The sequence below is a fragment of the Ictidomys tridecemlineatus genome, chromosome 3, assembly GCF_052094955.1.
Source record: "Ictidomys tridecemlineatus isolate mIctTri1 chromosome 3, mIctTri1.hap1, whole genome shotgun sequence".
In the NCBI taxonomy this organism is placed as follows: domain Eukaryota; kingdom Metazoa; phylum Chordata; class Mammalia; order Rodentia; family Sciuridae; genus Ictidomys; species Ictidomys tridecemlineatus.
The window spans coordinates 188,363,885-188,384,421 of NC_135479.1; the positions used below are offsets into that span (position 1 = coordinate 188,363,885).

At 34.7% G+C, this 20,537-nt stretch overlaps 1 protein-coding gene across 19 annotated transcripts in view; it reads right to left on the reverse strand.

Moving 5' to 3' along the window:
- Robo2 (roundabout guidance receptor 2) overlaps nt 1-20,537 on the reverse strand; it is a 1,537,051-nt gene that overhangs the window by 161,264 nt on the left and 1,355,250 nt on the right. For all 19 annotated transcript variants that reach the window (XM_078044445.1, XM_078044443.1, XM_078044442.1 and 16 more), the window contains one exon: nt 950-1,107. In XM_078044445.1, coding sequence (XP_077900571.1) covers nt 950-1,107 — 158 coding nt within the window. The remainder of the gene's footprint in view (nt 1-949; nt 1,108-20,537) is intronic.

Here is a 20,537-nt window from a genome sequence, read left to right on the forward strand (position 1 = left end):
GTTCTGTTTTACTTTTCAAGACAGAGTCTCACTAAGCTACTAAGGTTGGCCTCAAACTTATGATCCACCTACCTCGGATTCCTGAGTCACTGGGATTATAGATATATGCCACTGTGCCTTGCAGATTATATAAACTCCTGATTGAAATGTCACATTTCTTCAGGCAAATGAAAAATTATTTTAAATAAAATGCCTTCACTGTGTTATTACTACTAAATATTACTAAATAACATAAGTGGAATTATATTCTGTTTCCTTAGAATGGCTGTCACTTATAAATTTTTTCATACAAATATTGAGTGGATCCTCTAAAAATATGAACTATTAAATTTGTATATATTAATTCCCTTTGTTCTGTATCTTTACATAAAAGCATTGAATCTTAATCAACTGTTGAACCTGGTAATCAATTTATATGAAGTAAACTGCAAAATCAGTCATTTTAATTTTTACTTAACTTATTTATTTTAAATTTGCCTTAAAATTAACTCATTTTAAAAATTTTGCTGAAACAAATATTGAATTTGAAAAACTGGATTAAATGAGATATTCATCACCTCAGATGATTTCCTCTTATAATTTTATACATAGCACAAAATGAGATATTATTCTTAATATGGTTTATGGCTATTGCTTACTCTAACACTCATGTTAAAATGTAAATGATGAACAGAAGACATTGAAAAGCTAAAATATCAATATCACACTGCAAATATAAATTTACATATTCAGACTGATATGATTATTAATACAGCATGTATACTTGATTTCTATAATTTGTGTCTTTTTGTAGTCTCATCCCTAAATTTAATTCTTTTAAGACTTTTTGATGTGACATTAATGTTAGTCAGCATTTGACTACAATTTTATTAAAAATAAATTTAAAAAATACATCTATTTTTAGATGTGAATTTCCATCTGTCTAAGCTGTCATTCTAATTTAACTCACACTTATTCTGTCTTCCTTGTCATCAATTCGAACTTTGTCTTTTTTCCAGTAGATGGTGGGTTCTGGGTGTCCCCGGGGAGGTTGGCACTCCAGGATTGCAGGCTCTCCAGCTGCCACTACAACATCTGTGGGGTTTTGCCGGAAGTCATCTCGCAACACTGCAGAGAAACAATTACAGTAAAAAAAAAGTCAATGATAGTAACTTCAGCTTTCACTCACAAAACGTAACTTCAAGTCTTACTTGTTCTAGTTAAAAAAAAAAAAAGAAAAAAGAAAAAAAATTCTGAATACTTACTGAGAAAACAGTCATGCCCATCTTAAAATACTCTAGAGTCTACCTAAATGCTCAAGTTAGGAATGGCTTACTATATGGTCATGCATCTTTGCTTTAAAATCCAAGCTAAAAATTGAGATGACTGACCCCAAGGACAATTATATGAGAAATATTTATGATAAAGTCTTAAGATTTAATTTAAAAAGCAAATTATAGAAACCTAATGTGGCATGAATCTAATTTTATAAAGAAAAAATACACACCTATATAATAGCTATATTAAAGTAAATGCTAAAGATGTTCCAAAATGTGAAGCAATTCCTGTGCAAGTGCTTTGTGAGCATGTGTGTCGTTCTCTGAGGGGAAGTGGAGTGAGACTCTTTGAGAAAGTCCTTTCTCATGACATGAATATGGACAAGGTGCACACTGTTCTCCTTACACGTTGGAAGGCAGACCCATTGTTCACCCTTGCAACGCTCTAGCACCCACGTACACAAGGCTCCATTTTCATTCTCTCTGCATCTCCACCTGCCGAGTGACATCTGGGCAGCGTGACATTCAGGGCAGAGATATCCCTTGTAGCAGTTTTGCCAGTCTGAATTTCCCTCCTTTCATTAAGGAGAACAGCAGGTTGGACCTCCGTTATAACCTCCAAAAATCTGGCACGCCGGGCTGTCCAAATGTCACCTATCTATCAGCCTGTGCTCTTCTGCTGCTGGCAAGATGAAAAGCCTGCAGCAGTGACTTGGCCCGATCAGATTGTAGAAACCTATGTTTATTTGATAAATACAGGCTGGGACTACTTTTGTACACATGTACTATATATTCCAACCAACTCCACCTCTCCTAGCTGCCTTCACTTTTCCTGGTCTTTGATATTTCAGGGCTAATTCAGTTTTAAATTATGTAAGGGTAAAACAGGTTTATATGATGTATTTATGTATACAAGCACATACTGAGTTTATTGTATATTATTTATACAAAAAGATAAACACATACATACACATTTATATGTGTATATATATATATGTGTGTGTGTGTGTGTATGTAGATGTGTGTGTGTGTGTGTGTGTGTGTAGTGTCTGAAGTCAGCATCAGGCAACTTGTTATAGCCTGTTATGTAAATTATCTGCTGCAAATGGGGATTAGGTCAAACCAGCCACCTTCCCTGTCCTGTAATGAGACCCTCTTCAGCACTCAGTTTCTTTGTTGTGCCAAGTCTGTAAATTAATTGCTATCTCCAAATAAATAAAAATCTCCATCCTGAAAATAGCTCCAGAGAGACAACCAAGTGACTTTCAGGGCTTTTCTGTTCTCTCTCATCCAATGTATCCTTTAAAATGGTTTTCCAGCTTAATGAAGTCATGCCCCTTTAGGAGATTAGAGAACTTTACTTCCTATTGAAGGAGCACTAAGAAAGAATTCAGCACAAATTGTTCAGCCTCAGCTTATCAACTGATTAATTTACTGCTTTCGCTGCTAAGGCAATATGTTCCATTTTAGCATTGTGAACTGCATATTTTGACTAATGGGCAAGAAAGGTGTGATTGGTATGCATAAGTATTTGCTTCTGAATGGGTAGAGAGAAGTGTGCAATTAAGTGTGACATTCGTGCAAGTGGTAAGAAGGGGTTAACAATGTGGTTCCCTCTTGCAGGTATATCCTCCAGGGAGAGCAAGCTGGTGACTAATTTATATTCTAAATACAGAACAGCTGCCTATTTATTCAATGTTAAGAAGTGCAAAAATATGGTAACAGAGTGATAGGCCCCCCTACAATATCCGGTACTGGCAACAAATGGTGTTTTGGCAGACCCTCAATCTGTTTGAAAACGACACATCTGGCCAGTTGAAGAGCCTTCTCCTGCACGGGTCTCCCTACAAAGGACATGCCAAAAAGTCTTAGATTAAATGATCCTATGACCATTGCAAATAATTCAAAAGTGTAGTGTTGAACTGATTTCCAACAATCCAAATTAAAAAATAAAATAAAGTAAACCCTTTAACATGGGTAACAAAATGAAGAAAAATATCATAATATACTAGGAGGACTGCTACTCTTAAACAATATAACATGTGTTTATGCATTCACCAAGAAAAAAGAAAAGAAAAAAAAAAAGGAAAATGACTCCAATTTGCACATGAAGCCAAGAAATCTAACATTGACTGTAATTTTAGGCTTTCAGACTATTCACTCAGAGAGTAGGGTGAGATAATGATATAATTGGTACTGTACCCTCTTCAACTTGTAATATGCTCTTTGCGGTTTGTATATAACTCAGCTAATTCATTTGTGCCTAGTGATACCATTTCATTTTCCCTAAGTTGTCAGGTATATTTTATTTCTTCTTTCTGGATCAAATGCCATTTTTCAAGAGAAAACTGAAGTGACAGGATATCACTACTGTGATTCAATTATAAATGATTGTGACTTTCCTCTTTCTAGCTCTGTCTCTTTATCTCTCTATTTTCTCTCCGATGCCTCCTCTGATCTTATACAGTGTCATGTGGCCCAATGGAGAGATACATTTGGAAAGGATCCCAGGGCAGCCTCTAGCCAACAGCCAGCAAGAAACTGAGATCCTCAGTCTGGCATCCCCTGAAACCTCAAGTTGACACCAAGTGTTGTGGAAATTTAGAGAAGTCAATAGAAAACTAATATGCTACAAAATAATGATACCCTAAAATAATAATAAAAAAAATAAAAAATAATACCCTAAATAATGCTTTACGTCTACTGTGATTTTCCAATCTTACACCTCTGACTCTTATATCCTCACAACCCACATTCTTTCACTCACAAAGGCTTCCTCTGTCTTGAATCAAGACTTCCCTGGCTTTTATTTTTTAACCTCAGTTAAGGCAAATCATTACTCAGACATTTCCTCCTTAGTTTATTAAAATAGATTGGCAATAACAATAAGGAGAATTATACTAGAGCATACATCGGCTTCCCAGTGAAGTTATAAGAAATACAAAGGGTAAAAATGTTATTGATAAAAGTATTTATACACAACAGGATAAAGAAAACTATTTTAAACAAACTAAATTGGTCATGAGAAAGGTAATCTAAAAAGGTATTATAATGATGAGCCTGACTAGGAGCAGTTAAGAACCAAAGGCCACAATGAGAACACAAACACGAGCCTCTATGCAAGCAGAATTTGTTTGTGTGCATAAGAGTTATGGGAACTCCTGGCCCAGCCACATCCTGATTTCTCTGGAGAACTGAACTTGAGGCCCCGGTATACACTTACCTGGTGCCTGATTCACTTTGCTAATGCAAAATTTCAGTAAAATCATGACACTCAAGATACATGGGGATTTCAGTATTACATATAGATAATACATGAAATTATGTGTTGGTTTGTAAGAAGAAATTTTTTTTTATTGATGCTGAGGATAGAAACAAGGGTCTTCCTCTATTACCATTAAACTGTACACCCAGCTCCTAGAATTTTGTGTTTAAATTAATTTGGGGATCAATTAGCAGGCACACCTAAAGACACTTTTGTTCTCTATGTTTAAAACAACTGTCCTGCAATTAAAACTAAAATTTGATGGCACATGCTATGTGCCAAACACACCATCATAGATATGAGTAGGTCATTTGAACACTTGTTATACGTAAATATTTTAGGTCGAACCCAGTGTTTAGCACTGGACTCTGACAACAATCAGACTAAACTGATTTGTAACATCATCTGCTTCTACTTAATCTTGTTCCCACTGTATTAGTTTAGAATGTTCTTATATCTTCCTTGAATACCCTATTTAACATTTTTTTCTCTAATTTCCTTTTAAATTCTTCATTGAAGCTATTATGGGTTTACTAAAATGAAAATGTAATCATATCAATTATTTTCTCATACTCCTTAGTGCCCCTTAGGCTAAAATTCTGTCCTTAATATGATTTGATAGGTTGTTTAGAATTGGGTTCCTGCTTCTATATCCCAGTCATTACAGACCTATCTGTGATGTTCATGCAGGAAGTATACAGAGAAACAACTCATTATCACTGGGAGATGATGATCTTTCTGCCTAAAAGATTTCCCTGCTTCCTGTTTGGGCTCCTAATTTTGCTTATTCTTTTCTCAAACATATATGGATCCTTCAGTGTTAGTCTGTGACTCACTCATCTGAAAATTTTGTCTTTAAACACTTATACCAAACGAGAGGAAACTTCCAAAAGGCTTCACTTTGAAGGGCAGCAGAAGAGTTACTGAAGTCCTTTTTCATTGGTTGGACCAAATTGATAAACTCCTCTTTAAGAATTATATTGCAGTACTTTTCTATTATTTATTTATTTATTTATTTATTTTAGAAAGAGTGACAGGGAGAGAGAGAGAGAGAGAGAGAGAGAGAGAGAGAGAGAGCGAGCGAGAGAGAGAATTTTTTAATATTTATTTTGTAGTTCTCGGCAGACACAACATCTTTGTTTGTATGTGGTGCTGAGGATTGAACCCGAGCCGCACGCATGCCAGGCGGGCGCGCTACCACTTGAGCCACATCCCCAGCCCCTTTCCTATTATTTAATCTAGACCATAATGTTTTCATTTAATTTTAAACTGTCATTCATGAATTACAGTTTCAGTTGGTTGGACTTAAAGGATAGAGCGCTTGTCTTGACTACCTTCATGCTCTAAAATGAAAGTCACACAGTTCAAGAAAGTCAGAAAGCCATCTCATAAGGAAACCACAGATTTATGTGCAATAGCCAAAACTGGTAGCACAAATTATAATACATAATAGTATATATTATAATAAGCTAAAAGGAACATGTACACATTATTTTCTCAGTTCTACCACCACCACTAACAACGCTCAGTACAGAGAATGATCAGGTGTAATCCCAACTAGCATAAAGCTCAGACCTTCCATTCTACTTTTGAGGAAAGCACCCTGTCTTTTCTTGAACCATGTGGTCATTTTTGGCTGCCATGCTAGGAGCTCCATTTCAGGATGAAAGGGAGCTTATATACAACGACAGCATGAGCTAAAATAATCTAGGTAATACAAATGGACAATTTAATTCTAAAAACTGTGTTAATTTTGGACTTTCTTGTTAGCTTCCCTTTCATATTGAAGCCAGTCAAAATTATGTTTTCCCTTCCAAGTGAAAACCCCCCATTGATACAACACAGGAATTTGATTTTTTTTCTGAGCTTTTATGGACTCAAACTCCAAATAAATGTTAAGGTGAATTGCCATTCACAGGAAACTACTTCATTATAATTGGTATAATTGAAAAACATACAACCAGAACAAACTGGTCAGTTACCAGCTAAATGGCCTATATGATCTGATATTCTGGGGAAAAGTCAGAAGTGGTTTCTTTTGCAAAAGTGGAATAGGAAAGAAAGAACTCAGAGGGGAGACATCCTGCTACCACTGTGCAAGCTGACACTCTGGCACCCCTACTGTCTGCTAGCAATTCCAGAATGACAAGCTCTCAACCCCCACCTCCACTCACACTCCCTGTATAAGCAAATTCACTCCACAAATGATCCAGATAAACCAGTGGTATGAATTGGAGCATGTTGAATAAACAAAAATGCCCTGTGACTTGCTCATTTTCAAGTCACAGCATTTTATAAAGCCTGGTATTCTGCAGGGAATCAAATACACAAACACACAATTCACGCAAGAGGAATGGCCAGCTCCAAGTTTCTTAGCCAAGTCTTTATTCTCAAATGCTTTTTTTAGCCCTGTTCTGTCCTCACCCACAGTATAATTTGAAGTCCTGCTAAGAGTGCCAAGTCTTCCTTCATGTTTTCCATTAATGTCTAAAACTTGCTGAAGGATTCTTAGAAATTGCATGGCAACATTGCGCTCTCTGTAATTTGTATCTGTAACCTCTGTAATGCATATGTTCTCCTTAGGGACCAAGTGTTGAGATCATTCATAAACTCTTGGATCACATGTGGCACTGCAAACTGGTGACATCTGACCACGGCAGACTCCAGGCCTGTCTCTGGCAATCATTTCCTTTGCTTTGCTGTGAAGGAGCCAGCATTTGGCATATCTTCAACACTTGCAAGTCCTATTTTTGGCAAAGTCTAGCATCTGATATTTGACAGGGATCTGCATACCCTATCCATTAGCTTATGAGGAAGTTGTAGATTGAGGCTAATTAATGTTTGATCATTCCTCTTCCCTCTCTCTTTCTCTCTCTCTCTCTCTCAAACAGCCAGTGTTCCCAAAAGTGTTCATGTGAGACTGATATCTTCAGATATCACAGAAATTGCAAAGGAAGAGACCAAAGTTAGAGATTGTGCCCAACTCTCATATATGTGAAGATCATGGTGTTGAAACATAATATTAAGCTAAACATACTTAAAGCAATGCCTTCCCTCCATGGTAGAACAAAAACTTCTCATCATGCTCCAAAATATTCTGTACTAAATCCAGTCATGGTCACTAAAATACCTTTAACTCTGGACAATAGAAGATGAATACATTTAACTTAAAAGTTAGAACAGCACAGGCTAGCTTTAAAGACAAACCATATTTAATACTATTGCTACGTATGGTAATGAGGAAGGAATACCAGAGTATTTGAAGTTTATTTTACCGCCTCATATTTTCCTTGGATCTCAGTATCGATACTGCTAGATAAATAAATACGTAAGTGAATAAATAATGAACAAGCACACACCAATTTCATAGGATTTACATTTACAGGATAATTACAAACAACCATCTGTTTGCCTCTAGTTTTTCAATCTGGTTCATATCCCATGAGCTTCAAGTTTTCAGCCAAGCAGCCAAGCTGTGAACTACCAGGAAGGCTTGGTACAGGTGCTTGTAGACAGCATTCTCGGCAAACTGGTTTTTATTTCTCTCCAATCTGTACCCCTTATTATTTCCTCATTTATTCCTTACCATTTGACCAAAGAAAACAAAAATTTGAAAGGATCAAAAAATCATTTACATATATGAAATTTCAATTAAACCTATTTAAGTATATCTTTTACACTTAAGATGTACATAAGTGTATATTTAAATTCAAATTTCTGAATACATTACTCTTTTACAACTACACCTGTCAATTTACATAAATAAAATGAGGAATGCTACCAAGTAAATATTAATGTGCTGCTTTATTCTGGATCCCAACAGTTTACTGCTCTCCTCCCACCTTGTTAGTCCTTATCTGAAGACATTAGCTTTTACAGCATTCCAACACTGCACAGTTCATTCACAGAGGTACACCGACTGAGCAGCGTCTTCCTGTCATTCCAGCCTCTCCTAGTATCAAAGCATTATTGCTCCGATATTTCTCTCCCATGGTGTATTTTGATGTGCATGATCAACATGAATTACAATGCCAAGTAACTGCCAGATGTCATGAGTTATAAACTCAATAGTCTAAGGATTATTACACATTAGGGCACCCTACAGTGCAAGGGTGTCCTGGAATTTATGTGTTATTTATTACCTATTGGCAGGGTCTCAAAGTAATCTAACCCCTGCTGATGAAATGAGGGTTGGAAGGAGAAGAAGGTCAAGGTCAACCTTCCTTGTCAAGAATGCTAGTTACTTCCAAACTACTGTTGCTTCATCTTTTTTTTTTTTCTCTGTACCTGAAATGCAACAAATTTCTGAATAAGGCAGAAATGTAATATAATGCCTCTCTGGGTTTTCAACTTGATTCTGCTGAATTGACAATTTCCATTATTCCACCTGTTTTCCAATACACTTTGTAAACTTAGCTACTGAAGGCCTAATTTAGAAGGTACTCAAGAATCTCACTCTAATCCTTGAACTTGAAAATGAACAGTTTGAGAGTACACTGTTTATTTTCCTTTTATTTTTACATAGAAACATGGACCAAAAGTCTACCTTCACTAGACTGCACTTGAAATTTTAATTAAAAAAAAAATCATACCCCACATGTCTGGACTTTTCAGTATTCCAATTTGCATATGTCTACATCCCAAAATGTGGGCATTACTCTTCACTGTCTTGAATTTTCCTGGAATTATGCGGTTTGATGTATTCTTCAGGTAATGTTCTATGTGATCATTGTATGACAAGAAGCTTGAAGTATTTCCTAATCCAGAATGCAGCAGGTTTATTTTTAAATTGGCTGATTAAAAAAAGCTATATCACCTCTTACCTTATCCCCAAACCCTAGTAAGCCTCTTTTTCTTTTGTCACCAAATGATTTCTGAATGTTGCAGTTTACATTCAGCATTCTCATTACTCATCCACAATAAATCTTCAGAAGTATCACCATGTTTGACAGCTGAGCAGGAGAAAGGGAATCAGGGAGCATGTCAAAGCACTTTTTATAAATGCAAATACCTTACAGACTAAATTTAAATTATTTCGGAAAACTCATACCATTGACAGTGAATGAAAAACAATGTGTTTGACAATTTTTGTTTACCTATGAAAAACACAATTATCCATCCCACCCCTAGGCTTTCTATATACTCTATGAAATAAACTGATGTTAAAAAACATATATTAAATATATTTTAAGAGTCTAAGTGATACTGAGGTCTTTAATGAAAACTCAGTGTATGTGTGTTTTCTCCAAAAGTAATTTGATACTTAAAATTTTTCTATGCTTTAATTGAACCTTATGTTTTATAAGAAATTATAAAGAAGTCCTCTTACATATAATGGTTTAAAAGTACTATCCCTCCTTCTCTCTGATTTACTAGCTACAGGGAAGAAGCTCAGTTTTCTTCTAGATAAAAACATGATAAGTAATATGTACTAGGAGGCCTATCAAATCTTCATTATTTTGGCACCATCAAAGCTTTTACAGAATCCCAACACTGCACAGTTCACAGAGGTACATCATAAGGTACATTCATAATCCTATACTATTAATATTCACAAATGATCTTAATCCCTTATGTTGGCCATTTTCATGAACCAAAATATTAACCATTTTGCCACATTGCCTCTAAAGGCTGGAAAATAGTGTACTCTTCAACACATATTACCCTTCTGATATCCCAAGTACCTGGGAAAAATTTATTCCTTCCTTCTGATATAAAAACTTTCAATGTGACCTGTGAATTGGAGAACCATGTACTTTAGCCTCCAAATGGGATACATTTAAAATTAAAGGAAGCACTACTCGTCATTATGGGTTGAATATTATGATTGCAGGATCAAAAATGGGGCTTATATATTTTAAAGGATAGACCATATAGCATTGTAGAGAGTGGTAAGTGCACACCCAGACCAGATTTCCCAGAACTATCCAGGTATGACTGTCAAATGTTATGCAACTGCTCATGACAATTTCTATAAATGAGCAACACAAGAGTTGGGCTTTACATATAGTAATATAATTTTATGTCAAATATGTTTAGAGGTGATTATTTTTATTATGAAGTATTACTAGAACAACACAATCTTAATAATTCCCCCTTAAAAACTTATGTTTTATCCAGTAAGTTCTAACATGCTCATTTTAAAAAAATAGTTTTAATGTGACTTATAATTTTGCTTTGCTTAATTGACACCAAATTAGTCAGATCATCATTGTTCTCTTTTCAACCAGTTCTTGTAGTAACTACTCAGACTAGGTAACACAAGCATTTTTTTTCTTTTAATTATTCATTTTGTTTTTATGCAATAAGTATGCACTGCACATTTTGTTGATTGAAGGCACTACATGTCTTAGGAATGTAACAGATTTTAAGCAGAGATCTTTCCCTTAAAGTGCTAAGAGATTTTAAAAAGTTACCCTATATAACCCAGAAATCACAACCAGAAAGAAGTATCTGAGAATAAGTATACTGGAAATGCCATAAAGTCCAAAAAAAGAGAAATCTTATTTAAAAGGAAGACATTTTTAAATGAGTAAACCTCAGATATGGCTTTGGAATATGCATCGTATGCTTTAATTAACTGTAAGAAGAAAACAAACATGCTGGAATGTGCTTGCATATACATAAAACCATCTCCAGAAAAGAACACAGAAGAAACTGACAATAACAAATGTCTTTTGTTTTAATCAGCTTTTTCTCTGCTGTGACTAAAAGACCTAACCAGCACAATTGTAAGGGAGGAACTGTTTACTTGGGTGCTCAATGTTTCAGAGCTGTCAGCCCATAGGCTCCATTCCTTGGGTCTCCAGGTGAGCCAAAATTGAGGTCAAAGAGTGTGGAAGGAGGAAGCAGCTCACCTGATGATCAGAAAGCAGAGAGAGAGGTTTCCACTTGCCAGATACATATATATACCTCACAGTCACATCCTCAATGAGCCACCTCTTCCAGCTACACCCAACCTGCCTCCAGTTAACACCCAGTTAATTCCATCAGGTATTAATTCAGTGATTAGGTTAAGGCTATAACCCAATAATTTCTCCTCCAAATCTTCTCGCATTGCCTCACATGTGGGCTTTTGTGGGACATCTCATATCCAAACCATAACATTTTTGTAGAAATAAAAATATTGAGAAATGAGAGACAAGAGACAAAAAAATTACTACATTGTCTACTTTATGCTCATGATTTCTAAAATCTGTAAATGTATTAGCTTCTTATTAACATGCATATGAAACAAACATAAATTCAATAGAAAATATACTGACCAAAAGTATATTTGGTCAGTATATATAGTGTTTTGAACCATGCTATCTGTCCCAATTAGATTCCACTGGAAGAGTTGTGAAGAAGGTATACAAATTTGGTTTCTTGAAAGAGGCATACCATGTACAATTTTATAGAAGAGTGATGCTTTGAAGGCAAATGTCAATAAAATACCCAAGGATGATCAAAATATACAGCTTGATTAATTATTTTTAAGATAGAATAAAAATTCATAAGCATTAGTTGTGAGGTGGTCTCCTTATTTAAAATTAACAGAAGGCCTACCTTGAGCCAGGTATAAGAGACATAAAGATGGATAAAATGAGATGCTTGTGATCTAGACTGTGTCTTAAATGTCACAATAGAGAACAGAATATGCAGTGAGCAGGCTTTGAAGGAAGGAGCAAGTAGTGGAAATCTTGCTGCAGCAAAGGAAGGTTTAAAGCTATCACACATTCTTAAATTCAACACATATTGTAAAAATCCCAAATATCATTTATTTATAAATAATATTTCTCTCAAATAATAAGAGTCTAAAAGCTAACCTTAAATATGTGAATTAAGAGAATTGTAAATGATTCCTCCTTTATAAAGCAAAAACATTATTATTTAAAAGTTCTGTATGGAGTTCTCCTTAGAGAAAATGTAACCATACAAGAATTTTGATGTATTTTCTTTGATTTCCCTATAGTTTGAATACATAAAATAATCATTAATTTTTATTTAAAAAGTGAGGTAAAACACTATGTCCAGGTAAGTGAAATGACATTATTTGATCTCTTAGCATAGTTTTTCTTATAGGATGATTGCTGATATACCCACAAAATATATCATATTCCATATTAACAATAAAATTAACCATTGATGAAACTTTCTCTTTATCAATAAAGTCAATTTTGTTTAATTCTTGGGTTTGTGATAGTGTCAGCTCATTAAAATGTTAGTTAAAAATCATTAAAATTCATACTGAGAGGTAACAGCTTCATTACTGTTGTATGATGTAAAGAAATAGAGAATGCTCTATTATCATTTGTTTTTGAAACTGAGTACATATGCATGATTAAAAGGTTCACTTTATATTTTCAATAGTCCTCAGAAATAAAGCATCCTGAAAATTAAACATGCTTTTTTTTTTTTTTCAAAAACAGAGGAAAAAGGCAGAGTGTTTGGAGGTCATTCTTTCAATTAGAAAAAGTGATTCATATTAGAGATGGTGGCTATAAGAAATAGAAATAGTCTTTATCTTTCAATACTTGTAATGTTGAATTGGAATAGGATTTCCATACAATATTGGATGCCTTAATCAAATATTGTGCTTAATTGCTTTTGCTACAAAATATTTCAATACCTTGGGAGACTTGAGTCTGGTTCATGTGTTTTTTCCCTTCATAGAATTTTAGCCATAGTAAATCCTCAATAAATATTTGTTGAGAGTCATTATATGTGATTTTTTTATTTGCCTCCCCAATCCTTTATCATGAAATCATTACCATTAAAGCACTACACAAAGAACGTCTATTTTAAGTGAATATTTCTTCATCTTCTTGAATCCTCTCCTAATTTTCTTCTCATCAGCCATTATTCATCTGTGTATTTTGTCAGAAACTTCCTGCTCTTGAAACATCATCATTGCTGCTCAAAATAGAATGTCCCGGCTATACATGCTTCCCAGTTAACCTCTTCCAGTTCCTTTTCCGTATTTGTTATGGTGTGGGTGTGAGGTATCCCCCAAAAGCTCACATGTGAGACAATGCAAGAAGGTTCAGGGGAGAAATGCTTGGGTTGTGAGGGTCTTAACCCAATCAGTGATTTAATCTCGATAGGGATTAACTGAGTGGTAACTGAAGTGGTACAGTGTGGCTGGAGGAGGTGGAAATTGGGGTGTGGCTTTGGGTATAGATTTGTATCTCTCAAGTGGACTCTCTGTCTCTGCTTCCTGCTCACCAGGATGTTAGCTACCTCCCTCTGCCACCCTCTTCTGCTATGATATCTGCCTCGCCTTGAGCCCTGAGGAATGGAGCTGTCCTTCTATGGACTACGACCTCTGAAACTGTGAGCCCTCAACTAAACTCTTCCTTCTCTCTAATTGTGGTAGTCAGGTCCTTTAGTCACAGCAGCGAAAAAGCTGATTAAAACAATACTGATGGCTCCAGAAGGTAGTTCTCCAACCCTGAGTCTCCCAGGAACGTAAGTCTTTCATATACTGCTTGTCTGACATTTCCTCTTGACCATCTTGATTTTAACATCTTTATTTTGTCACAAAAGACTTCTTCTCCTTAATCTCCCCTGCCTTTTGCATGTGGTAGGTACCCTCATATACAAATTGTTGAAGGAATGATTATTTTTCCTCCATTTCTGTCACATATGGACACAAACACAACTAGACCAGCTTCACCATTAGCAAGTCCCACTGACTGTGAAACCTATCCATAGTCTGTTCTCTGTACCTCCCTTCCTGTCTCTGTCTCTGGGTCATGTTTCACCACTATTGACTCTTAACATTCTTGCCTTGGCACTTTTTCTTGTCACTACAGTCAATTCTCCATAAAGCAGACAGGGTGAGCTTTTTAAAAATTATAAAAAAAAACATTGACATACTTTTGTATTAAAAATACCAAAAGATTCCCTATTACATATAGAAGAAAATAAAAATCCTCCCTCTGGCCTACACGGTAACTTGAGCTCTGACATTATAACAGCTATACCTCTTGCTCCATTCTCCTCTAGCCTCACTGACCTTTCCCTTCTTAGGCAAGACAATTACTTCTTTAGGTCTTCTTTCTTCATTTTAGTCGACCTATGAAATGCTCTGTCCGAAAGACTTCCAGCACTTCTCTTTCCCTTGTCAGTCAAATCTCATTTTATATGTCCCTTCTTCTGGATCCCTCTTGTATAAATACCCACTTTAAAGAAGTGGCCAGATATCACACATCAAATCCCTCAGATCCCAGCCCTCGCACCCACTGCATACATAGATTCAAACTGGATCCTTGAATGCAGAGACCTCATTCAATTTGGTTACCGTCATATCCACAGGGTCTGGAATGGTATCCTTGGCACCTAAGAGGTGTACAGTCAATACTTATTGAAATAAAAAATACAGAAGAATAAAGAATTTTAGCTCTTGTCCTTAACTAAACTGCATATGTTAATTACTGTGCATCCTTATTAGGAAGTTCCATATATAGGTCTAGATTTTACTCAATCACAGTATGAGAGATTGCTAGTCCTTAGTTTTAGTCAAGTATGAGCCTTATTAAGAGACATAATTTTGGAATGATCTTCCATGAAATTCTAGTTGTTTTTCATTGTTACTGGCTCTTATAAGTGGTCACTTCAAGTGGTCAGGAAAAAGTCAGAAATATGTCATGACTTGTCATATCCATAAACTTTTAAAGGCGATGTTCTGAATCTTTATTTTGAAATTTCTCATTTGTCTAGTTAAGTGAGATAAATCAGTAGCTTTTAAATGGCCAAGATTTCTCCATTATAAGGTCAGTGGAAATTTCACAATGACCCTGTGAGGCAGAAAAGTTTCTGGATGAAAAGATAAATTCTAAGATACCCAGGTTGAATAAGTTAATAAGAAGCCAGAACTTTGAAATAGATAATTTTCTATCCTAGTGTCTACACTTTAAAAATATTATAATGGAAATTTAGGCAAAATGGATACATTTTATGATTCTGTAACCTAATAATCAAAGTATATTATAAATAATTTAACTTGGTAACTAAGGTCCTCATTATAATCAGTTATTGTACCCTGCTGTGAGATAGTGATTTTGAACATTAGACTAAATCTATTTTTAATTCAAAATTCATGATGAAACTTCATACTTTGAATAAATCCTTAATATGAGCTTGATTCTGTACAATTGCCTTTTTAATAAAAATCTAGAGAACAAAAGCTAATGGTGAGTGAATTATGGATCAGAATGTACTGCTATATTTCTCTATAATGAACTGTTGCAGTTTTTTCTAATGGTATGCTAAAACCCTCAGGATTGTAGTCTTCTCCCCCAACCCCAGTTAAATCACTTTCTTCTTTTAGCAAAAGCATACCAAATTGGCTTCAATAATTTCTATGTGTTCATTTATTTTTAATAAAAAAGAAGGAAATAAGTGTAACCATCTTGGAGATGGTTCATTTCTGAGAGCGATATCATCATTTTAAGTTCCATATTTTAATATATATATATTACAATAACAAGTATGCACAGAACTTTGGACATTGAGCTATTTCTTGTTCTCAAGGAGTTAAGCTCTCAGATTTTGGTAAACAAAAGCCTGACTTGAGCCCTGGAATTTTGGTTATAAGCTGTGGTATTTAGGTTAATTTGTTTACTGTCTCACAGCTTTTGCTTTTTATCTTTAAAAAGGAGAAAACAGTGTCTATCATCTAAGGTGGCAATAAGAACTAAACAGAAGAAGTTTGGGCATTTATCACACACTGGGCCAAGGGCAACTATATATTAATTTTCATGGTTTTGCATAAACAAATAGGATATTTTAAGATTTATATTCTTCCTTATAAAGTATATATCTCCCCAAGTAATAATTCCACTAAGTACAGAAATATATAATTAAGTTGTGAATCAAACACAACAAGATGGAAATTTCTCTGTCATTGCATTAATTTTAACAATGTAATACCTAATGATATTTTGCACCAGCCAAACAAAAACAGTTCTTACTGGGCCTGAATTACCTGATTGAAACATCTATATTAATGTTAACTATGAATATTAGTGATACTTCAACTATGCTTTGTTTTATTTTAAAAAATAAATCTAGTCATTTACTGTTTAGACAGTCTTTCATAGTAAAAACTCAAGAAATAAGAGGGTCAAGATTCTTAGGAAAAGAAATGGGTACTGATTTATAGCAAAGAAGTGCAAAGAATCACTATAATCTAATACCAAGCACTTTTTATGCCCAATTCTTAGTGAACAATCATTCAATTTTTTTTATTAAGAGTAGACATTTTAACAACAAAAATTTCTTATTATTTTTCATTCTTTAAAACTTGTAATAAGTTTCTCTTTCTTTATATTTTCTGACTTATGCCAAGCAAACACCTGGTCCTCAATGTTACATGACTATTGTTGGCAAAAATCTAAATTTGATAATTTATTTCTAGCACATTGAAAGGAAAAAAAGTTGAGATTATGAGAGGAAAAAAAAAAAACTAAACAAACCATGGGCCCATTAATTTCTAGAGAACCAAAAATCACCTGTTCCTGACAGTTCCATCTTTCACTCTCCAAATGCCTGTTAGTTAAAGCATAGCTGTCCAGCCCACCCCCTGACATCTTTAATTGACTTCCTAGAGACTGTTATCAAGAGCTACTCAAGCGGGGCTAATAGTGCCAGTAGATTGCTCACACATGGCAGGGCTGGGTGTGCTGGACTTTTAAAGGGCTGGAGGGAGAGTCTAATCTCCACTCAGTGTGGGAGCAGGTACCAAGGGTTATCGAAATGCAACAAATCATCTGTCAGCACTCTTGATGCAGAAAGATGTGTAATGGGGAGATGTAGGAAATTGGTTCCCAGATGCAGACTGTTCCAATTTGCCTCCCATCACCATATTTAGACTGTGACCCTGAGCTATGTTTGATGATAGGCACTAAATGACAAAACACTGGCCATATAGAGCCTTCCTTCTCACAATTAATGTTGGCTCTTCTGTGAGCACATTCTACCAGGAAGAACCCTCTTATGTGAAGCTGAAGCAAAGAGAAGCTGTCAGAACTCATGCCAGTCCACTCCTTTCAGTAAAGTTCAAAAAATCACCCCATAGGAAGAACAGCACATCTGGTGCCTAGGATCTTCTGCTTGGACTGCTGCCTTGGCCCATCAGGATGGAGTTTGCCACTTGTTTCCTTTATTTTATTTTGCCACTGGATTTCTCATTTTTGTACATGATATTTAATTGGAACAGAATAAAAACTTTGCAAATAAAATCCGGCATGTTGTTTATCTTTCAACTTTATTAAGACATTGTAAGTGTAATTTCACATGGATATTTGCCCAACGGTTACAAAACTATTCCCTACCTCCTCCCTACCAACCAGAAATTGTTTTCTTTGAAGCAGAGCCAAGCCTGGAGATTTCTTCAATCCCAACAAAACAAAAATAATTATCTTTTATGTCTATAGACCAAGCTTCTCTTCACTCTTAAGTTTTAGGTCTTCTCTAATTTTATACATTTGCTATGTCAAACTATGAAAAAGTTCTCTTTTCAAATCAAACATATGATACTTCTGTCAATATTATTGTTTTTTTATTCACTGATATCCAGTTGTGTTATGTTTATTTATACTTGTAGCTTTATATAAAATGTTATGATATGATGTATGATATATTTTTGGGGTACTAAATAGGTGCTCAGAATTCAAGGTAACAAAAGGAACACTGATAATATTTTCTAAATATTTCACTCTTCTACAAGAAGAAATGTAAAAACTTATTAATTTGTTTTTCAAATAAGAGGAGGAAAAATAAAAATGTGCTCTTTGAAGATTCATTCTACATTTAGGAACACTTTGTTGAAAAAAAACTTTCTTCATCAACCTCAAGGGACCCTAGTGTAAGAAAAGTTTTGTAAGTGAGATGATATTTATGATGATAGCATTTAAAAATTGTAAATAAACAGAAAAGGTCAATTGCTATTGCCACCAACATCTTTTTAAAAAGGAAGAGGATTTTTTTCTCTTAAATTTCAGACTAATGTGTTTTGCTCTAAAGAACTATACTCAAAATGTCAGCTATCATCAAAAATTTCTAGTTTCATAATTGAATATCTATTGTTACACATTCTGTCCCCTAGTTCTTTTTATTTGTGTAACTTAAAAAAATATTTTTTTCAGTAGTGATTATAACTGCTTCAACAGGTTTTCAGGTATTCTTTACTGATTATCTCATTCTTAAAGGTATGAAAAGGGTTTTTCGTTAATCAAACAGGCAAGCTTTCTAATTACAGTTTTAATTCTATTCATTGTAAAGACATTTAAATTGGATGTTTTTCAGTCAGCCTTATAGTCTCATTCTTCTTGTTGGTCTCCATGATTATTTTATCCTTAATAGTCACAATCCAGTAAATACAGTATCTACTTTACATCAGCAATATTAAACTACTCATCCATTTTCTCTGGGCATCTCCTAGTTTTAGGCCACTTCAACCACTCTGGAGATGGTAGACTAAATTATAGACACAGCCTAGGGGTGGAAACATACGAACTATAAGAAAAAGGTAACTTATCAAAGCCATGATGACTCATGGGTTGTTCCAATAGGCACACTTAGCAGTAGCCAACCTCCATCAAAAACAAATGAATATGAGCAAATAACATAAATAACTAGAAAGGGTGAGAAACAGAATAGACCTTTAATTAAATAAAATTAGTCATAATATTATGTAATTATACATTAGCTTAACTTATTTAATTAAACTTAGAATTTTTTAAGAATATGCAATAACTTTTTATAAACTTTGGATTGAAAGAAATAAACAAAGTAAACAACTTTCATTATGTTTGTGAAATTTTATAGGTCAGATATTTTATGTATTGATACTAATTTTTATAAGATGATGCCAAAACAGACTGAAAGTGAGGGCAGCATAATGTTTTTGTATAGAAAGTTGATATAAATATTTCCAGCTTTCTGTATGTAGATGTATTAGGACAAGTTACAACTAAATGTAAAGGTTCCTGGATATAAAAGCTGATGTGTAATCAGCCGTTTTAGCCTGAGTGCCTGACTGATGTGATGGCAATGGACAAATGTAGGAATTGATGAGGCTGACTGGGGACCCTGCTACATTTAGCAAGGCAATGTACCTGAAAGTGAAACAACAGAAATGATTATCTTTAAAAAAAAAAAAAAGCAATATGCTATAGTAGCATAAAGCAGAATAAGAATCAAAATAAACATCAGTGTCTTGAACAAAGTTAAAAAAAAGAGAAAAGGGGATGTACTATATCATAAAGAGACAAACATTTCAAATTATGGTATTAGAGAAAGGGCCAGACTAAGGATATTTTGAGGGATATTCCAATCTTAAAGAAGGTTATACACAGTTCTCTCTTCCTTCTCCTTCTCCTTCTCCTCTACATTTCTAATGAGAGTACCCAGTGCATCACTGTTGAGAAATGACTATTTAGGGGTTGGGGTGTAGTTCAGTTGTAGGACACTTCCCTAGCATGTGAGAGACCTTGGATTTAATCCATAGTACCTCAAAAAAAAAAAAAAAAGAAGGAAGGAAAAAAGGAAGAAAAGGAAGGAAGGAAGGAGGGAAAAGTAGGAAGAAAGAAAAAGAAATGGAAGGAAAGAAACAAATGAGGTTGGAGAATAGATGTCCTGACTGAATAGAGGGAAGGACAGGAAGGACATGTAGTTGTGGGATACTTATACTCCATGGGCAATCTTCCAATCTCCTAGTGATCTGTCTTCACTTTTCTTCCTGAAAGCTCACATGAAAATTTATTATCTGCCTTTCATGGGGGCAGTTGACTGTTCTAAATTAATCAAACAGTGGTTAAAAGCACCCTTATGTTATATGCACTTAAATAGAACCTGAGAAATAATAGTTAATGAGACAAGTTTTTATCTTCAAGGATCTAGGAGTATAATGAAAACTATGGTTAAAAGAGAAAATCATGCAATAATTTTTAGATATCAGGAATTTAACTAAATTTTATATACATCACTGTCATAGCTATTTAACAATAGAAAAAAACCCAAATTATGTG